Source organism: Lithobates pipiens, unplaced genomic scaffold (assembly GCF_037356315.1).
Source record: "Lithobates pipiens isolate NorthernLeopardFrog02 unplaced genomic scaffold, aLitPip1_a1.2 Scaffold_1, whole genome shotgun sequence".
NCBI classification, from domain to species: domain Eukaryota; kingdom Metazoa; phylum Chordata; class Amphibia; order Anura; family Ranidae; genus Lithobates; species Lithobates pipiens.
The window spans coordinates 84,692,006-84,711,713 of record NW_027507685.1 but is presented as its reverse complement, the minus strand read 5'-3'; the positions used below and the strand labels follow the sequence as shown (position 1 = coordinate 84,711,713).

General features: G+C 42.7%; 1 protein-coding gene across 5 annotated transcripts in view; it reads left to right on the top strand.

Annotated features, from left to right (window-relative positions):
* The window catches only part of SCAI (suppressor of cancer cell invasion), a 1,638,004-nt gene that overhangs the window by 770,025 nt on the left and 848,271 nt on the right, over positions 1 to 19,708 (top strand). For all 5 annotated transcript variants that reach the window (XM_077463762.1, XM_077463684.1, XM_077463531.1 and 2 more), the window contains exon 7: positions 1,427 to 1,525. In XM_077463762.1, the coding sequence (XP_077319888.1) occupies positions 1,427 to 1,525 (99 nt within the window). The remainder of the gene's footprint in view (positions 1 to 1,426; positions 1,526 to 19,708) is intronic.

Genomic DNA, 19,708 nt, shown 5'->3' with positions numbered 1-19,708 from the left:
CTTAGTGACACTGGCGACAGGGGGTGATCACGGGGTTAAACCTTTATTGGGGGGGTTAGGGGGGTACCCTAGAGCTAAAGGGGGCTAACCCTAACTGCCCTAACAGTTATTACAGTCACAAATGACACCAATGCAAAAAAAAAAAATGCTATTGGTGTCACTGTGACTGGGGGGGCAGGGGTGATTGGGGGGTGATCGGGGGGTGAAGGGGGGGTGTGAGTGTGCCTGGCATGTTCTACTGTGAAGTGTCGTGTTGGTGCAACTCACCGATCCTCTCTCCTCGGTGCCGGAACGAAAAATACCGACACGGAGGAGAGATTACATCACTTCCTCTCCTGTGTTTACATTACAGGAGAGGAAGTGATGTCACGCCTCACTTCCATTCGTCAGGAGCGATCGAGAGGGGGTGGCCATGAATGAATGGCCGCCCCCTTATCCCGGATCGCTTCTGAACGAAAACCGACCGCCGCTGGCACCGGGGGGGGGGCCCGATCGGGCCCCCCACCCGCGGGAAGGCAGGGACGTACATGTACGCCCATATGCCTGCCCGTGCCATTCTGTCGACGTACATCGTCGTGCGGCGGTCGGCAAGTGGTTAAGAGAGTGGGTGTTGCTGGCAGGGTCATTAGGTGAAAATAAAGGGGAAAAAATAAAACTATTAGGCCTCGTGCACACTGGACATTATAAAAAATCCAGTAACGTTAGCTATAGCGTGTTTTTCAGCATTTTTGCACTAGTGTTTTTTTTTGTAATTTTTTAGCTGTAGCGTATTTTAGCTTTTTTTTTTAGCAAAGCTATGCTCCTATAAAATCTTATGGCTCAAAAATGCTGATAAATCCTGATTAGTCACGGTTTTTCTGTGTTTTTAAGTTGTTTTTAGTTTCTTTCAGAAGTAGAGCTGTTTAACAGCTGAAAAACTCCTTTCAAAACCCTCTAGTTCTGGGATTTTGTTTCCAGCTAGAAAACGCCACTGCCAAAAACTGCTGATAACAGCCTATGATAGTACATGGATACACAGGATAACATGCTGGGGAGTTTATTGGCTGTAGAAAAAATGTCTGAAGCAAAAAACAGCAGCTGTAAAAATACCCAATGTGCATGAGGCCTTAAAGCCACCACATATTAGGAATGGTCACATACAATATATGAAATGTTTTTGTGCTTGGTGCACCCATTACAGGGATCTTTCTCCCCCCCCCCAATGATAGGCAGGGCAAAAAGCCCTGGAATGTTTCAGTAAAATCTCTGACACACGGACCAAGCTGCTAGCTTCTTCAGTTTATCAACATCTAAGATTAAGGTGTTATTTTGAATAAACAGACATTTTTAAATTGCTGATATCAGACAAGTATCATTTTATTTTACCTCAAGATATAGAGACTATAGACAACTATTAAACCAGTTATGCTTTTTCTTGCTATCTTAGGAACTTTCTGATGAAATTGAAGATTATACACATCGCTTCAATACAGAAGATCAGTTAGAATGGAATTTGGTTCTCCAGGAGGTTGCTGCTTTTATTGAGGTTCTGTATGCTTGTTCATTTATTTTTGTCCCTTGGCTCTATACCCCTCTGTATTTGCCTTGATAATTGTGGTGTTTATGTATGATTTAGAGGTGTTTAATGTAAATATTATAAAAGGAATCAAAACATTCATAATTAAATATGTTTTGGATAATTTTTAAGAACTTAAACTGGAGTTCCACTCAAAAGTGGAACGTCTGCTTATCCGTCTCCTCCCCCTCTCCGGTGCCACATGTGGCATCTTTCAGGGGGGAGGGGGGAACGGGTACCTGTTTTTGACATGTACGCAACCTGGTCTCCAGAAGTTGGCCTCCTCCTTCCTCCGCCGCCGGGCCAAATAGCAAAACACGCTTCGTGTATGCACAGTAGGGAACCCGCTGTGAAGCCAAAGGGCTTCACTGCCAGGTTCCCTTAGCAGGAATGGCAGCGGCTGCACCCGACAGCCGATCTGGAGATTGGCTGTGGTGCCAACATTGTGGGCACCCAGACAGGTAAGTGTCCATATATTTAATTTTTTTTTGCGTGGGGGTTGGACCTCCTCTCTAAAGTGATCTTGAACATGTGAGCAAACTTTATTTCTAAAGTACATAAGCTAAAGGTAGCCTTGGAGGTACATGTCTAACCGTACAAATTGATTTAAGTTCACTGTCAACATGGGTTTCAATGTCAGCCACCTGTCCAATAGACAAAACCTCAGACAGTGGCATAACTATAGCCATTTCTTTATCGTACATCATAGGTCACAGAGCCTCAAGTATTTACTTAGTGGGTTATGGGCCTACCTTCAGGTGTTGACAGTGGTGTAACCAATACAGGAAGTTGACTCCCCTATATAACCCCTCCTCCTTCCAGGCGCACTCAGTTTTTTCGCCAGTGTCTAAGGTGTTGGTCGCGAGTGAAGATGTGCGCTGCAGAGCTCCAGTAGGGATCCATGCTGGATTTTAAAAACCGCCACTGCAGCCAGAGGATGGTACCCAGGCCACGCATTGAAGAACAAGGTTTTGCCTGTAACGCTTCTCTTTGAGAGCTGGACCCTAGGAACCAGGACTCTTTTTGGTCTTGCTACATTACCTAAAGTTGTCCTGAGGGGTGCTATACATGGCCCAAAGGAGCGGAACCCCTATTAAAAGGGCCCCAGTCTTTGAAGGTTTAAACTATGCTGCCCGCCGTGATGGGTGAAAGTTGGATCTGTCTGTTAAATCAGCAGTATCCTGCAGCAAGGAAAAGGTAAGGGAATAGCTAGGAACTGTAAAAGGTGCCTATGCTTTCCTTTCATATATTTAAAACTGTATGCCTTTAAAATGTCTCCCCTAGAGGCAGTAGGTTACACATACCTTAATGCAATGCTTCAGCAGCTCTGTGTCTGGCTATAAACAGCCCATGTGTGGTGCAAGCAGCCAGAGGGGGGTTCTCAGTGAACAAACAACCTTTTCTAAAGGAATCAAGGGGATACAGCAGTTATAGAAACAGCATTGCACAGGTTGAAGTACTCCACAATCCACTAGTTCAACTATTAAAGTTTACTGCATATAAAGATCCCCCCTCCCCCTTCCTCCTCCGGGAGGCACGGTGGCCATTTCTAGTTTTTTTTTAACCCCCCTAGTGGTAATCCCGAGTCTGGCTCAGGTTGGGATTTCACTAACAGGAGCAGTAACCCCGAGCTAGACTCGGGATCGCATCGCTGGATGCAGGGAGGACACAGGGAGAGTTACTTACCTTGTCCCCTGGATCCAGCGATGTCCCCCACGCTGTGTGTTTGAGCTGTCCTCCGCTCGATTCACAGTGCAGAGTGCCGCTGAGCTCCGTTCCCTGCGGCGTTACGGCGCACGGGAGCGGAGAACGACGGCAAATTCAAAAAAGACACAAAACACACACAGTACTGTAATCTTACAGATTACAGTACTGTATAAAAAAAATACACACCCCCTTTGTCCCTAGTGGTCTGTGCAGTGCCCTGCATGCACTTTTATATTATAAATACTGTTTTTTCTGCCTGGAATTTGGAGATTGTCCATAGCAACCAAAACGTGTCCCTTGTTTCAGTGTTTTAGGATTTGATTACATTATTGAATCATTTTTATTATTCTTTATTATAGTATAAACTTTATCATACCCGGGATATCTGCTAGACTCTGGTTTGAACAGATTTAAGAGAGTTATTCCTAAGACTTAAAGGACTACAAAATAAAATGCCAAATTTCCATGCAAAATAATTGTACCGCTTTCAGCACCTAAAACCAGACTGAATCATACCGCCAGGGAGGTTAATAAAACTTGCCCTCGTATATTAGCTTGCTGTTTTTAAGATCCCCTAGCCATTTTTTTAGCAGGCAATACTTTCTAGTGGGGAAAAGATACAGCGGCATTGCAGGCTCTCGTCAGCAACGCCGCCTCCTCCCCTCGTGTCTGTGTTTTTAGATAAGAAACAGCTAGCACGCACACAGACTGTTATGCTGAGGACGAGGGGGTGGGTTTGCTAAGGGGCATGTTTCTACAGTCGGGCGGTGTCATTTGTAGGACGTAAGGATGTCCACACAGCTTCATAGCTGAAAGCACACGGTGCTAAGGGCGGTAGACGCCAATCACATTTTCACCTGATACTGGTAACACAAACACTCTCAACATGCACAAGCTAAACTGAAAAAAGTCTGTTACAGCCTACAGCCACATCACACTATGGAGACACAGCAGCATTTACAGTACAGGAAACACTATTATCGGCTTTAAAACTGATCTTATGGTGACATTGTTTTTGTTGGTAAAACTGTTGTCAAATCAAATATATATGTATACATATATTGTACCTCTGCTTTTGTATTTGCTGTATGACTTCCAGAGCTACCGTAAAAAGGTATCCAAGGTTCCACCCTCCCCCCCAGGCCCTGAGAGCCCCAGTTATGCCGCCATACTGTCTTCCCCGCCGGAGATATCAGATATGGCAAGCCAGGGTGAATCATTGGAAGCTAGTGGTGGTGCAACTGCTTCACACACTTCAGCCCCTTTATACGTGACTGAAGATGCATTTTCCTCTGCCCTGCAGGGTTTAGAGGAAGATTAGCAACTTTAATCGCATCCTCCATCCAGCTGGATAGGAAGCGTCCTAGATCCCCTTCCCCCACCTTAAATTCTTTACAAGCAGTGGAGGGTCCAAGGGGATTGTGGGAACAAGATGAGGTATTGCCCTCAGATGGTCAAGAGGAAAAACAGGCTGGTTATTCCTCTGCAGAGGAAACAATATTTGTTCAGTTTCACAAATCTGAAGTACAGAGCCTTACAGAGATGGTTCGCTCGGCTTTTATGGTACCCTTAACAGAGTTAGCTGAAGGTCCGGTCTCCTCCTTGGATGGGAAACGCATGCAAAGGTTTCAAGGAACCATGCATTACTAGAGGAGCTTGTTTATACTGAATGGGATCATCTGGATAAGCATTTTTTCTCCTAAGAGATGCTCTATGGATAAATAAAAAAAAAAAATAATCACTACAAAGATGGAAGGTTCCAGCAGTTGACGCTGCAATTTCCAACGCGAATAAACGTTTAACTTGTCCAGTAGACAATGCACATATGCTTAAAGATCCAACAGAAAAAAGTTGGAAGGTTTGTTAAAATCCTCTTTTTCCTTAGCAGGGACTGTGGCTTAGCCTGCAATTGCAGCTATAGGCATATGCCAGTCCTTAAATGACCAGTACACAGGTGCTCTTAACGAGCTCCCTACACAACAGGCCCGGGAGTTGGCCGATCTACCAAGGGCATTATCCTTTGTTATTGACGCTATGAAGGATTCTATTCATCAGGCATCACACCTTGCGCTTGTACTAGTACATATGCGAAGGACCCTTTGGTTAAAGGGTTGGTCAGCTGAAGCAGCCTTGCAAGAACCTTCTAAATAGTTTTCCCTTTAAAGGAGAGAATAAATATTTGGCGATAGTTTGGATAAATATATCCAAACAAATTCTAGCGGGAAGAGTATTATTTTGCCAGTCAAAAGAAAATCTAAACGTCCTTTGTTTAAACACATTTTTTTTTATCCCGCAACATGTGCATCCACCTCTAGGCAGGGTTGACGGTTTCTGCCGTCAGACTATAGCGGAAGACCTTAGGGTCAAACCCAAGCACAAAGGAAGACCCGGGGCCGCAAGTCTGCAAAGCAGAATACCAAGGCCTTGTCATGTAGAGGCATCTCCCCTTACCAAGATGGGGGGAAGACTTCTGAGTTACTCAGAAGTTTGTCAAAAGGCAATCCCTGTTGCAAGCATTAGACCAATTATTGTCTCAGGGGGTGATCATACAGGTTCCCGCACAAGAGCAAGATTTGGGGTTTACTCAAACCTGTTTACGGTACCAAAGCCAAATGGAGATTGTTGTGCTTTTTAAGGACAATTTCCCGCACAATATTTACTAAGTAAAGATATTTTTAAGATACAGAATCAGTCTATATGACACAGTCTATATATGTGAAACATATTCACGGAGACGAGTGATCATACAAAATAGTTACATTTATTGGTTGACAAAAGACAAATATTTACATGAAATATTAAAATACAGATTGCATTACTTGATCATTTTGACAATTAATAGAAACACCCTCAGACTGGGCGTAGTAGTACCTTGGGCACAATTATCACCATTATCACTTCTCGGTAGAATCAATAACCTTTTGATAATTGACAATTAAACAGAATGTCTGTATTTCACACGTCCAACCGTTACTATACTGCAGGTAAGTAAGTGGTTAACAATGTGAAATAAATTAGACATTTGTTTGTCAATAAAATTGGCATCTATGCAAAAAGAAATTTATAATGAAAAATTTAATTTAGAGAAAAATCTAAAAGGCGGTTATTGATTCGGGAGAAATATTTTCAATAGAATATTCAGAAAAATCAATATTTAAGAGAACATAGAATAGATGATAAACATATATTTACCCATTTCCAATATGGCTATTAGTGTGGAGTGTTGGTTACCAGGAATTTTAAGATGGCTGCCGTGGCTTCAACATGGATCCTCTTATAAAGGAATTATTTTGTGTGACCTCCGAGTTCCAAGGAGCAGGGATCTTCATGAATGTAAAAATGTGTATTCATGCATGTCTTCCAGTGTCCCTTCTCAGGGGGGGTCCCTAAGCTTCCCCCTGACTCTCTCCCCCCAGCTCTCCGAGATTTTTCTTTCCTTTCCCTTCTTCTCCCCTTGACCATCTTTTTTTAGTTTCTTAAATATCTTCTTAAACAAAAAGGTCATACAATTATACTAAGTTCTGCCCAAAGGGTATGTGTCCCTTTCCTATTGGCAGGCAGACTTAATGATCACCTTTCCCAGTAGTCTCGTGATTTTAAGGTAATAGCACCTTCAACCACCAGGTGTCTCACATGTGTTTGGTGTTTTATTTCTTTAAGTTAATATTTTTATTTCTATAATATGCGTTCGTTGTTTATATATGTTCTAACGAATATATCTTGAGTGTTCAGGAATAATAGTATAATATAAAATACGCTTAACATAATTTTGAATAATCACTTGCATAAAATGGTGATATATATGCATATCAATGTATCTCTGTTAATCTTTAGTCCATTTCTAAAGGACACAGGTTAGATATATATCTGAGCTTCCAATAAATGATTAAATGGCTTAGCTGTGTCCTTCAATAGGTTTTGTTGGATAAGGTGTCAGCTATTTGCATGGTTGTATATTGTTCAAACAGTCTTTTTACTTACGAACAATGGGGTTTTCTAGTTAAGGGTTATTTTCATGTGATAAATACTTATGTAAGTTTGGTCTTCTCACTCTAACCAACAAAATAAGTAAACAGCTTTTTGTTTGGTGATAGAAAATACCATTGTTTCAGCGAGTTTCTGTCTCAATGCATGCTTGTAAAAGTTTTCAATAGTTGATGTAGTAAACATGAGATCATGTATTTTGCGTTCTCCAAGAGGGTAATAGCAAAATTGTGGTTCATCTGTTCTTGAGGCCTAAACAAATTTCACCTCTCTGACAGTAAATATTAAATGTATTTCTTCATGAATTCACAACAAGATGTCAGATCAATTCTAGCTCTACAGAATCTAAATTGGTTCCTGAAGATCCACTCCTTTCGCAGGGAGTCAATCGGGTCAGTCATTTCCATCCTATAAGGAGGAGAACTTCTGGCATCCATCGACATCAGAGATGCATATCTGCATGTTCCTATATTTCCTCCTCACCAGAGGTTTCTGTGGTTCAAAGTAGAACAAAAGCACTTTTCAGTTTGTAGCCTTGCCCTTCGGGCTTGCTACAACACCTCAGGTATTCACAAAATACTAGCCCCACCTCTTAAGGGCACAGGGCATAACTGCCTTGGCTTACTTTTGATGATCTATTGTTAATAGACCAGTCACTGGCTTGCTTGAAGCAAGGTGTAGCCCTTACAAGAAGCTACCTGGAGTGTCTGGGTTGGATTCTCAACCTAAAGAAATTCTCTTTAAAGCCACTAAAGAGGCTGGAGTATCTGGGCCTGATCATAGACACAGCCAGGAAAAGGGTGTTCTTGCCTCCCGCAAAGATCAGCTCCATACAAGAGCTGGTGAGGATGATCAGGTCGAAGAGAAATCCTTCAATTCGCCTTTGTAAGAGGTTGTTATAAGGGATGGTAGCATCATTTGAAGCAGTCCCCTATGCCCAATTCAATTTGAGACTGTTTCAAAACAGTATCCTGTCTGCTTGGAACAAGAAAATTCAAGCTTTTTTTTTCCAATAAGGCTGTCCCCAAGAGTGTCCCAAAGCCTCAGTTGATGGTTACTAGCTGAGAACTTGCTGAAAGGAAGGTCCTTCAGACCAATTATCTGGAAGGTAGTAACGACAGATGCCAGCCTTTCAGGCTGGGGGGCAGTACTAGAGGAGAAGACTGTCCAGGGACAGTGATCAAGAACCTGGACCTCCAGGTTAAAGAATTGTCCTGTCAGGATTCAATCCAACAATGCCACGGCTGTGGCCTATATCAATCACCAAGGGGGCACCAAAAGTCTCTCAGCTCAGAGAGAGGTGAACCATATTCTAACTTGGGCAGAAGAGAATGTCTCATGCCTATCAGCAGTTTCATTCCGGGCGTAGTGGCAGGCAGACTACCCAAGCTGCGAACAGTTATTCCCGAGGGAATAGTCTCTTCATACCAAAAAAATTTCGGGCTATTTGCCAAAGATGGTGGACTCCAGACGTAGACCTTTTAAGCGTCCTGATTCAACGCAAAGCTAGTCAACTTTGTGTCCAGGACAAGGGGCCCACTCACATACGAAACAGCGGCATTAGTGACCCCATATAGTGTCTCTTTCACCTTGTATGTAATGTAGTGACTTCCTCTTCCGGGAGAAAGAGAAGAGAAAGAAGGAGAAAAAAAAAAGCCCTTCTATTTATGAAGAGTTGAGAGTCACAACTCTCCACCAACTTTGCATTTCTCCTTCATAATGTGCCTAGAACCCAAAAGAACCCCCCCCACCTTTGTTACTGTGTGATAGAAAAACCCCAGCATCTATTTAAATAAGTCCCTAAGTGATTCTTTTTTATACTAGTGGAAAAACAAAAGGGGGGGTGGGGGCACTGCCCACCTCCCACCTGTGTTACTATGTGGTAAAACAAAAAAAAAAAAAACTACATCTATTTTATTAAATCCCTAAGTGATTCTTATTTATACAAGTGAAAAAAACAAAAAAAAATAATAATAATTTTTTAGATCTCTCTTCCTCCTCCTCCCTCAACGAAAACGCCTCTTGATTATAAAGGGGAGAGAGTCTCAGCTCTCTAACAACTTTGTATTACTCCTTAGTGATGTGCCAAAAACCCCAAAAACAAAACCAATGATAGTAGTGAAAGGAAAAAAAAGGAGGGGGGGGGGGGTGGGAGAGAAAAAGAGAAAAGACGGGGGAAAAGGGGGGGGGGGGCAGAAATGGGAGACCGCGGGACATCTAGTTACTGCCCATGCAATTCATGTAAGCCTAAGTTTGTCTAAATTCGAATAAGCTCTTCCAAGTATTAACATATTTTATTTCTGAATTATTTTGCAAGTGTATTACTTCTTCCATACATTTTTTATCTATCTCCCTAAACCAATCCTTTATTGTCAGAGTATTTTTTGACTTCCATTGTTTCGGGATTAATTTCTTTGCTGCATTCAGCAAGAATGGTGTAATAGCTTTTCTGTATTAATTCCTTGGTATCCCTGTTACATGAAACAGGCATCGCCAGGGATCAAGTTCCATTACCGACCCACTAATCTTCTTTATCCAGTCCACTACTTACCTCCAATATGATTGAATTAGAGGACACTGCCACCATATATGTTCATGGGTACCCACCTCCCCATAGTCCCTCCAACAGAGAGATGATTGATCGGGGTTAATTTTATGTAATTAAATTGGAACGTAGTATACTTCGTTAATAGTTTATAATTAATTTCTTTCATCTCTGTGTCCACTGAAGATGAGTGAATATAACCAAAAACTTTACTTCTCATACTTTCGGGCAACAAATGATTTAATTTAATTTCCCAACTCTCCACACGACACAGGGAATCCAGTTCTGGGGGGTTATCAGTAAGCTATATACATTGGAGAGCCCCTGTCTATTTTTCCCACCTTTGTCAACTAGTCTTTCCCATGGGTCCAGTCTCTTATCTGAACGGAGCGGCTTTGGGAGAGAGCCTACAAAATGTTGAAGTTGCTTATGTCTCCATACATCCCAGGGCATTTTACCATATTTTTTCTTGTAGTTCAGGTAATGTACAAAGAACATTACCTTTCAAAACATCTTTTAACCTCAGGTGGTCCTATAATGTCCATTTTAAGTATAGTTTGTTATCCTTACCTGGAGGGAAGTAGTTATTACCTGTGAGGGGTAACAGAGGGCTATTATATTCCATAGATCTATTTTTAGATGCTTTATCCCATACTCTAAATGTCTCTGCAGTGATTGGGGCCATATCCCTAGGGAGGCCTCTATGTTGGGTTGGAATCCAGATAATCTGGTTTAGAGCAGAGTTACTCAATTTTGACTCAAGTGTTAGCCATTTTTTATATGGAGAGCCGTGGACCCAGTCCAAAACTCTCCGCAGTGACGCTGCCTCATGGTATTTTTCAAAATCTGGGAGAAATAGTCCCCCTCTCTCCTTTTGTCTACTCAAGACTTTATATGAAATACAATTCCCTTTATTATTCCATATACATTTTTGTATTATTAATCTAAGGGTTTTAAAGTAAGTAGCAGGGATATTTATCGGGAGACATGTACAAGGCTTTCGGGAGGGTCATCATTTTAATTACGCTTATCCTGCCAAACCATGACAATCTATGAACCAAGTAGCCTTTTAAGTCTTGTTTAATTTTATTCAGTAAGGGCAAATAATTATCTTGATACAGATCCATTATTAGTGTTGACAAAGACACTTCCAGATACTTCAATCCTCTTTTCCTCCACCTGAATGGGAATAGGATTCTAAGATCCCTACCTTCATCTGGGGGAACCGAGATATCTAGTATCTCAGTTTTCTCCATGTTTATCTTAAAATTTGAGATGGCCCCATAGCCATTCAGTTCCATCAAAATATCTGGGAGTGTCTGTGTCGGGTTTGTTACGTATAACATAATGTCATCCGCAAATGCTGATATCTTATGTTCCTGTCCCGCAACTTTTATTCCCTTAATTTTCTTGGCTCTTATGGAGGCTAAAAGAGGTTCCAGGGAGATCACAAAAAGTAGTTGCGAAAGAGGACAACCCTGTCGTGTACCATTATACAACCAAAGTGTATCAGACAGGGTTCCATTAACCTGAATTTTAGCCATAGGGTTCAAATAAAGAGCCTCTATCCACCTCAGCATTCGTGGACCCAAGCCAATTCTATGCAGTGTCCGTACCATAAACTCCCAATCTAATCTATCAAAGGCGTTTTCGGCTTCTATTGATAGAAAAAGAGCAGGTTTCTTTCCCTTTTTTGCAGCATGCATTAACAAAATTGTTCTCAATATGTTGTCTCTTACCTCCCTCCTGGGGACAAACCCTGCTTCATCTTTCTCAATGCACTAAGGCATGAGGGGGTCTCAATTTCTTGGCCAAGATCTGAGCATATTTTTTAAAGTCCTCATTGATCAAGGATATTGGCCTGAAGCTTGAGCACACCTTTGGGTCCTTTCATTCCTTTCCTATAAGTGATATGTATGCCCCCAAGGCTTCTGGACAGATTTTCAAGCCCTCCCCAGTGGAGTTTATGTAAGAGTGATAAAATGGAGTCAGAATACCAATAAACTTCTTAAAGTATAGGTATGTATATCAGTCTGGACCCGGACTTTTACCCCCCTCACTTTTCCTAATCGCCTGCTCAATTTCATCACTAGAGATATATCTTTTTTTTTTAGTTTACTTGAATCCCCCTCTGATAACCCCGGCAACTGGATCTTCTCTAGATACTGTTCTATATTTTGGCTTCTGTTTTGTCTGTCTTCAAAGTCTTGAGTAGCATTTACATTATACATTGATTGATAATACTCAAAAAAGACTTTGCTTATATCCTTAGTGGAATATTCAATTTCTCCCTTTTTATCTTACATTTTTGCAATATAACTTACCTTCCTTCTAGGTTTAATCACACCCGCCAGCATTTTCCCGGATCGGTTCATTCATACTGCTTTTTTTCTATTCTCATGAATGCTCGCTTAGCCTCTTGTTCCATTAAGTCCCTCAGTGCCTCTCGTCTTCCTATCAGTTCTATCTTAACTTTATTATTGTTAAAATGTTTATGTAGCTGTTCCAAATCCTGAATCTCTTGTAATAGAGATTGTTTCTGGGCTATCCAGATTTTTTTTCCTCTTGGCCCCTTCTGTTATTAAGTCTCATAACTACTTTATGTGTTTCCCATGGTATAGTTGGGTCGATGTTCTCAACATTGTTCTCTTTAAAGAAAAAAAAACATGTCCCTTTCAAATTCCTCTACTATACTATGGTCGTACAGGAGTGATTCATCCAGCCTCCAGGTTCTATGCCTATCCGGTATATTTTTTAATTCCAAGCTGACAATAACCGGGGTATGATCCGAGAGGGTGATTGATTTCACCTCTGCCTTAAGTAACCCCTCTAGCAGCTGATGGTCCATGAAGACATAATCAATTCTCGAGTATGAAGAGTGTATCTGAGAAAAATATGTGAAATCCCTCCCCCTGGGATGCATGATTCTCCAAGCCTCCACAAGCTGTTGCTGATGTAGTTTTTGTTTTACTGCCCTAAGATGTTTGCCCTCTAACGTAAAGAGAAGGACTGGGTATCCAGGGCTGGATCAAGCACAAAATTTGAAGTCCCCTGCCATAATAACTTTCCCTTCCTTAAACTTTTCTAGCTTATTCATTACCTTCTTCAAGAAGGTACAAGGGTGGATATTGGGCCGGTATATGTTCACCAATGTATAATCAATATTAAACATGGAGCCCTTAATGAACAGATATCTCCCTTCTGAATCGGATTCTATTCCCTTTAAATTAAATAGTGTATTATTATCGAAACCTATTGCTATTCCTTTAGATCTCTTATCTGAAGAGTATCCATGGAACCAGACAGGGAAATTCTTAGAGTTCAATCCAACCCTGGATGACCATTTAAAGTGGGTCACTTGTAAAAATATGATATTCAAGGATAAACTTTCTAATTCCTGTAATATTTGATGCCGCTTACTGGGGTTATTTTTACCCCTAACATTGTATGTCACTATCTTCAATGGTGCCATATCTTGTAAAAGTAAATATCAAAATCCCATGCATTTTTACTGTGAGGTGGGGAAGTGGGTACTTCTAATTCATCTGAGATGATCCAAGTGACTGACAATTAGACAATACATAACAAATCCATACAACTCCTAATCCCTCCCCAGTAGGGTTCCTCTTGGGGACCCTCCCTACCCCCTCCCAACTTCCCCTCCTAATATGGCCTGCCTCACTCCCGCTCAGATTGTGAGCGGCCAGGCGGGCAGGGACTACCTTGGGGGTTATGACATGTCCGCCCGGGCCCCCAGACCTCATCCCAAATTTAGGAATGGGAGTGGGGGAGCGGGCAGGCATCTCCTGACCCCCATGTACCACCGGGCGTATTTTCTACCTTATTAAAACATGATACCCTTAATCTATCCCATGCTAATCCTTTATTTATTTAGGCCCTTGTATATTCTATTCAGTGCACACTAAACTTTTTCCCATTGCTGAACTGTTAACTTTCTCCATTCGGGTGGCTTCTTTTCCCAGTTCTCTAAGTTGATGCATGGCAGATCAAATTTGCTACAGAAGTCTTTCAAGTCTTCTGGAAATTGTATAGCTGATATCCCTTGATTTTTAGCAATCGGGCATGCTGGAAAGCCCCATCTGTATGTGATTTGTTTCACCTGTAACTGATTTTTTAGGGGTTTCAGCGCTCTCCTTCTAAATAAGGTCTCTTGTGATAAGTCCATAAAAATTTGTATCTCGCTCCCATTGATTTTAATTTGTGCAGCACTTCTCATGGCTTTTGAGACTTATTTTATTTCGTAGTGAGTAAATCTCACTATTACATCTCTTGCCGCGTCAGTTGTTGCCATAGTTTTTTGTATCCAATGTACTCTATCAAAATGTATAGGGGATGATTTCTTTATCTAAGTCATCTCACTGACTGTTTTTTCCAGATCGCTGTTCTTCACTGACTCAGGTAGACCACAAATCCTCAGATTGTTTTGACTACTACGGTTCTCCTGATCTTCCAGTCTATAACGTATATACCTCATTTCCCGCCAATCTGATTCCGCCCTCGTGCGTAGATGTAAAATAGCTTTTTTTATGCTCCTCCAAATGTGCTTCGGATTCTTCAACCCTTTGTAGTACATTTTGTATCTCCATTCTAGTAGCATTCAGTTCTCCTTTATCCATACATTCTAGATGAGACATCATCTCTGCCATATCTTGCTTGGTGGGAAGAACATGTGATCTATCCATATCTTTATCTCCTACCCTCTTCTGTTGTTGATCCTTCAGGTCACTTGCTTCCCCCTCCCCCAAGGCATGGGAATTATCTTCCCTAGGCCCCTCCCGTATATTCATTTGATCTTCTAGGGAGGATCTTGTAGCCTCTACACTTTCAGATTCGGTTGCAGATGCGGTTGTATTTTAACTTTTATGTTCCGTTTTTTACTCGGCTCTATACCATATATGTTTTTATAGTGTTACTGTTCTGACTATCTTCCTGATTCGTTTTTGCCCCTTTTCTCCCCATATCTTCTTTCCCTGAGTTATTATTCCTTGTATTCATTCAATATCTCAGCAATATCTCAGCAACAGACTTACAATAAACCTTGTTACTAAATTGTGTATGCAAAACAATATATGGGAAGTCTAGGAAGATCAGCAAGTATCTATTTTAATACTAGCTATAGTAATACATTTTTGTAAATATTTGTATATTAGGGATGACAAGTAATAGAGTTGGTTAGAGTATCAGATACTAAAATTATTACTCAACCTCGGGCCTCAAGCGTTACCCTGTTCTTCAGATTATTTCAACTGCCCCCTACAACCGTCAGATCATAAAACATGCAATATTCCAATAAATAGGAGGTGCATAGAGAACAGTCAGCAACTGAGGGAGTAAATATTAATAAACTAAAAAAAAAAAAAGTTGAATCAAGTCTCTGCAGATACCTAAAAAAAAAAAATATACCTAAAAACAAAACAAAAAAAAAAACCTTCAGTCGTCCCGTTAAGCAACATATTTAAACCTGTATTATTCTGAGGAAAAGGTAATATTTAGTCAGCGTTTAGATGCTCAAATGTATGTTCCAGGCCATGTAACTGTTATATGTCGCCCTAAGCCGCCTTCCTACTCCCCCTACAACGCATAACCAGCATCTTTACAACGGGGGACAGCACAATTGTCTGACTTCTAGTCCAAACGCCTCATGGTGAAATACAGGCCAAAACATCCCACTCAGTCGCAATCTCCAGACCTGCGACCCTCACAGACACTTGATCGCTTTCTGAGCAGACCTACATCACCTTCCCCAACCTTGACAGCCACCCTGTCCGCACAAACGCCTTCTCAAGGGGGGACGCGAAACGCTTCTCAGCTTTCCCCAGACGCCGCACCAGAAGCAATGGCCGCCCCTGTCACGGTAGAAGTCCTTGACGACAAACTTAAGGCCCTACTGCAAGATCTGACCAGCAACGTCTCTAAAGAAATGGGAAAGCTTGCACACGAACTACGGGGAGAGATAGCCCAAATTGGTGAGCGCACCGATGTCTTGGAAACAAAGTTTGATGATCTGATACAATACGTTCACGTGTTGGAAGATGATAACGCTGGCCTGAAACAATCAATCTCCCAGCTTCAATCCCAGCAAGAAGACTTGGAGAACAGGGAACGCCGTCAAAATTTACGTATCAGAGGCGTGCCGGAGACCGTTAGCGAGGGAGAGATTAAACCTTATCTTCTCAGCTTGTTCAATGTGGTGGCCCCCCGGATTCCGGACATTGACTGGAGACTGGATAGGGCACACAGATCCCTGGCCCCCAAGCCCCCAGCGGGTGCCAACCCCAGAGACATTATAGTACGCTTTCATTACTATGACAGTAAGGAGGCTTTAACAGTTTTAACAGTGGCTACCCGCAACAAATCCCGCCTAGAGTTTAAGGGGGCGAAGATACAGATTTTCAGCGACTTATCTCCGATCACCCTTGCCAAACGCAGAAGCTTCCGACCGGTGACTACGCACCTACAGAATCACCAACTCCCGTACCGATGGGGTTTCCCCTTCCGCCTATCCGCCTCAAAAGATGGAATCCAATACTCCATGAGAGACTTACAGGAAAGTGAAGCATTTATCCGCAGCCTTGGTCTACCACCGATTCCAGATGAAGACCCCACTCCTCTTCCCGTGACGCCTAAACCCACCTCCATCCCAGGACGACTCTGGACCCCCGCTCGGCAGAGGTCGCAGAAGAACTTTTCTACCCCTCAACACTCACCATTTGTCAGACACCCCCCCTGAGAGGGACCCATTTCCCAAACCCTGGTTGGGATTGACTTCGGCCCCTATGTCACCATGTTTCCCCTGTTCTGGGGTTAGCCTTGCCCGTTATTTTGGGTTTTTCATCACTCCTATGGACTAGAGTAAAGTTGAATTGTCTTTTTTTTTGGCTATCTTTAGGCGCTGTCGGAAGGTGTCGAGGGGTACCACTCCAGATGAGATGGAACCCCTTGTGTGCCTCTGTTTGTTCCGCGGCCTAGGCCGTGGACTCCTGGGTGGTTTTTACCCCCCAGGCTCTTTTTCCCCGTTTTTTTTCTTTCTTTTTTCTTGTTATAGGCCTTTTTTTTTGGCCTATTTGCTGTTTTTGACCTACATTGCTCAAGGTATTGTATAGCCTTTTTCCTTATAGTTGATGTTATATGCATACATCTGCTTTTATCCCACAGGATACACCATGGTTTATATTGCCTAGTTAATTCTTACGGGTATTTTTGGTTACTACATGTTTGTTCTGCTTACATTGCATTAATGCCAATCCATACAGATGGCTTTAAGGGTTCTTACTTATAATGTTAAGGGCTTGAACTCTATTCATAAGCGCTGGCTGGCTCTGAAAGAGTTCAAATCTTCAGCTGCAGACATAGTCCTGGTCCAGGAGACTCATTTCCGCCCCGGGGGTTCTCTTAAATTTGCTGCTAAACACTTTCCGAATTCTTTTTTGGCTTCTGACTCCTCTGGCAAAGCAGGGGTTGCAATCCTGATTAAGAAATCTTGCCCGTTAAGGGTAAAATCTTCGTTTATAGATCCCCATGGTAGATATATCCTCCTGGACTGCGAATATCTCTCACGCTCTCTTACTGTGATTAATGTGTATGCTTCTAACTCGGGCCAAATCCAATTTCTTTCTGACTTATTGGACAGCTTAGGTAAATACGCTCAACCCTTCATGATCATGGGGGGGATTTCAACATGGTCATGTCTCCTAGGAGAGACAGACAGACGCTTTTTCCTTCCACTCCCTCATCTAAAGTGGAACGTCCCCACTAGCAGACAATTTTCATTTTTCTCCCCCCCACATAAGATGTACTCCAGACTGGACCACCTTTTTATATCAGCACCTTTATTGACATCGGCGGTGGCGTTGGAGCTGAACCCCATAACGTGGTCAGATCATGCCTCGGTTCAGCTTGACTTGGCTCTTGCCTGCTCCATCCCGAGAACCTGTCATTGGAGACTCAATGACTTTCTCTTCCACAACCCCATTGTCGAGGCTCAACTGTCCCAAAATGTATCTGAATTTTTTCAACTGAATGAGGGCTCAGTGGCGGAGGTGTCTACCCCTATGGGAAGCCCACAAGGCGTTTTTTAGAGGTGCGTGTATCTCTGCCGGCGCCCGCTTAAAGCAGGACTCGGCAGCCCAGAGGCAAGACACCCTCTTACAGCTCCGTAAAGCTGAAGATCTGCTTCTGGCTTCCCCTACGGTGACCCGTCTGCGCACAGTCACAACCCTCCGTGAGCGTTTGAAATCGCTAGATATGCAAAAATGTTCTAAGGCCCTAATTTGGGCAAAGCAGAAATTTTATGAGTTCGCTAACAAACCCCACAGGATGCTAGTAAACAAGCTTAAACCACGTCCTTTTCAATCTTATCCTGAACTCCTCCTTCAGGCTGACGGCTCCCCGACCCATTGTGCTTTGACGATGTCCAAAGTTTTTGGCTCATTTTATGACAAATTGTACAACTGTTTAGCTTCTGACCCTAAACACTTATTCACTCAAGAGGCTTTTGATTCTTTTTGCTCCCCTTTAAAGTTGCCTAAACTATCACCGTCACAGGTAGCCACCCTTAATGCAGATATCTCGACAGAAGAGTTGGCAGCAGTAGTGAAGGAACTGCCCTTACATAAGTGCCCTGGGCCTGACGGTCTACCATATCAATATTATAAGACTTCCTTCCCATCCTCGGCCCCCACTTATTAAAACTCTACTCCTCCTTACAAAAAGGGGTCACTCCACATTCGCAATTCTTACACGCTCATATCACAGTCCTTCCGAAACCGGACAAACCCCCATCCCTGCCAGATAATTACAGGCCCATTGCCCTACTGAACTCGGATTATAAAATCTTTACAAAAATTCTAGCCAACAGACTTTCTTTCCTAATCCCCTCCCTTGTTCATAACGATCAAGTGGGTTTCGTTTTAGGTAGACGGGCGGACGACAACACCAGACGTACCATTGATCTAATTGACATGCTCGATAAAACCTCCCACTCTGCTCTTATTCTCAGCCTAGATGCCCAAAAGGCTTTTGATAGGCTTGGGTGGCCCTACATGTTTGCCACACTTGCACGCTACGGTTTTTCAGGCTCCTTTGTATCGGCTCTTCAAGCCCTCTATTCCCATCCCACCTCACAAGTTCAATTGGCATCCTTCAAATCCCCAACGTTTACACATAGCAATGGTACCAGACAGGGCTGCCCCCTTTCCCCCTTGTTATTTATATTTGCCTTGAACCCCTGGCAGCACACATTCGGGAAGACTCGGACATTAGGGGAGTCTCTTTACGACGGAAAGAATACAAGCTGTCCTTGTTTGCAGACGACATATTGCTTACTTTAACTAAACCTCACACCTCACTCCCCAACCTCCATGCCCTCCTAGAAACGTTCGGTAATATATCAGGATACAAAGTTAATACAGCTAAAACCGAAGCGCTCCCCATTCACATCCCTCCCTCACTCCTCACCGCTTTACGCAACACCTTTCCCTACCAGTGGCGCTCGGACTCACTCAAGTATTTAGGCATTCATTTAACAGCATCCTATTGCACGCTATACCAGGCTAACTTTCTCTCTTTAATTTCAGAAACGCACAGTCTACTCCGTAAATGGATGGAATGTCCCCTTTTAGGTAGGATAAATGTCCTCAAAATGGCGATACTCCCTAAATTTTTGTATCTTTTCGAAACTTTGCCTGTTGCCCTTCCCATTCCCCAGCTTCGCAATATCCAGAGGGCCTTTACTAAATTCATATGGGGTGACAAAGCACATAGAATTTCCCATACGGTTGTCTTCGCACCGCGCTCACACGGAGGTCTGGGAGCTCCCGATATTATACGATATTATTACGCGACTCCCTTATCTACGACGGTCTCCTGGTCCTCCTTTTCTGCGACGAGTCGATGGG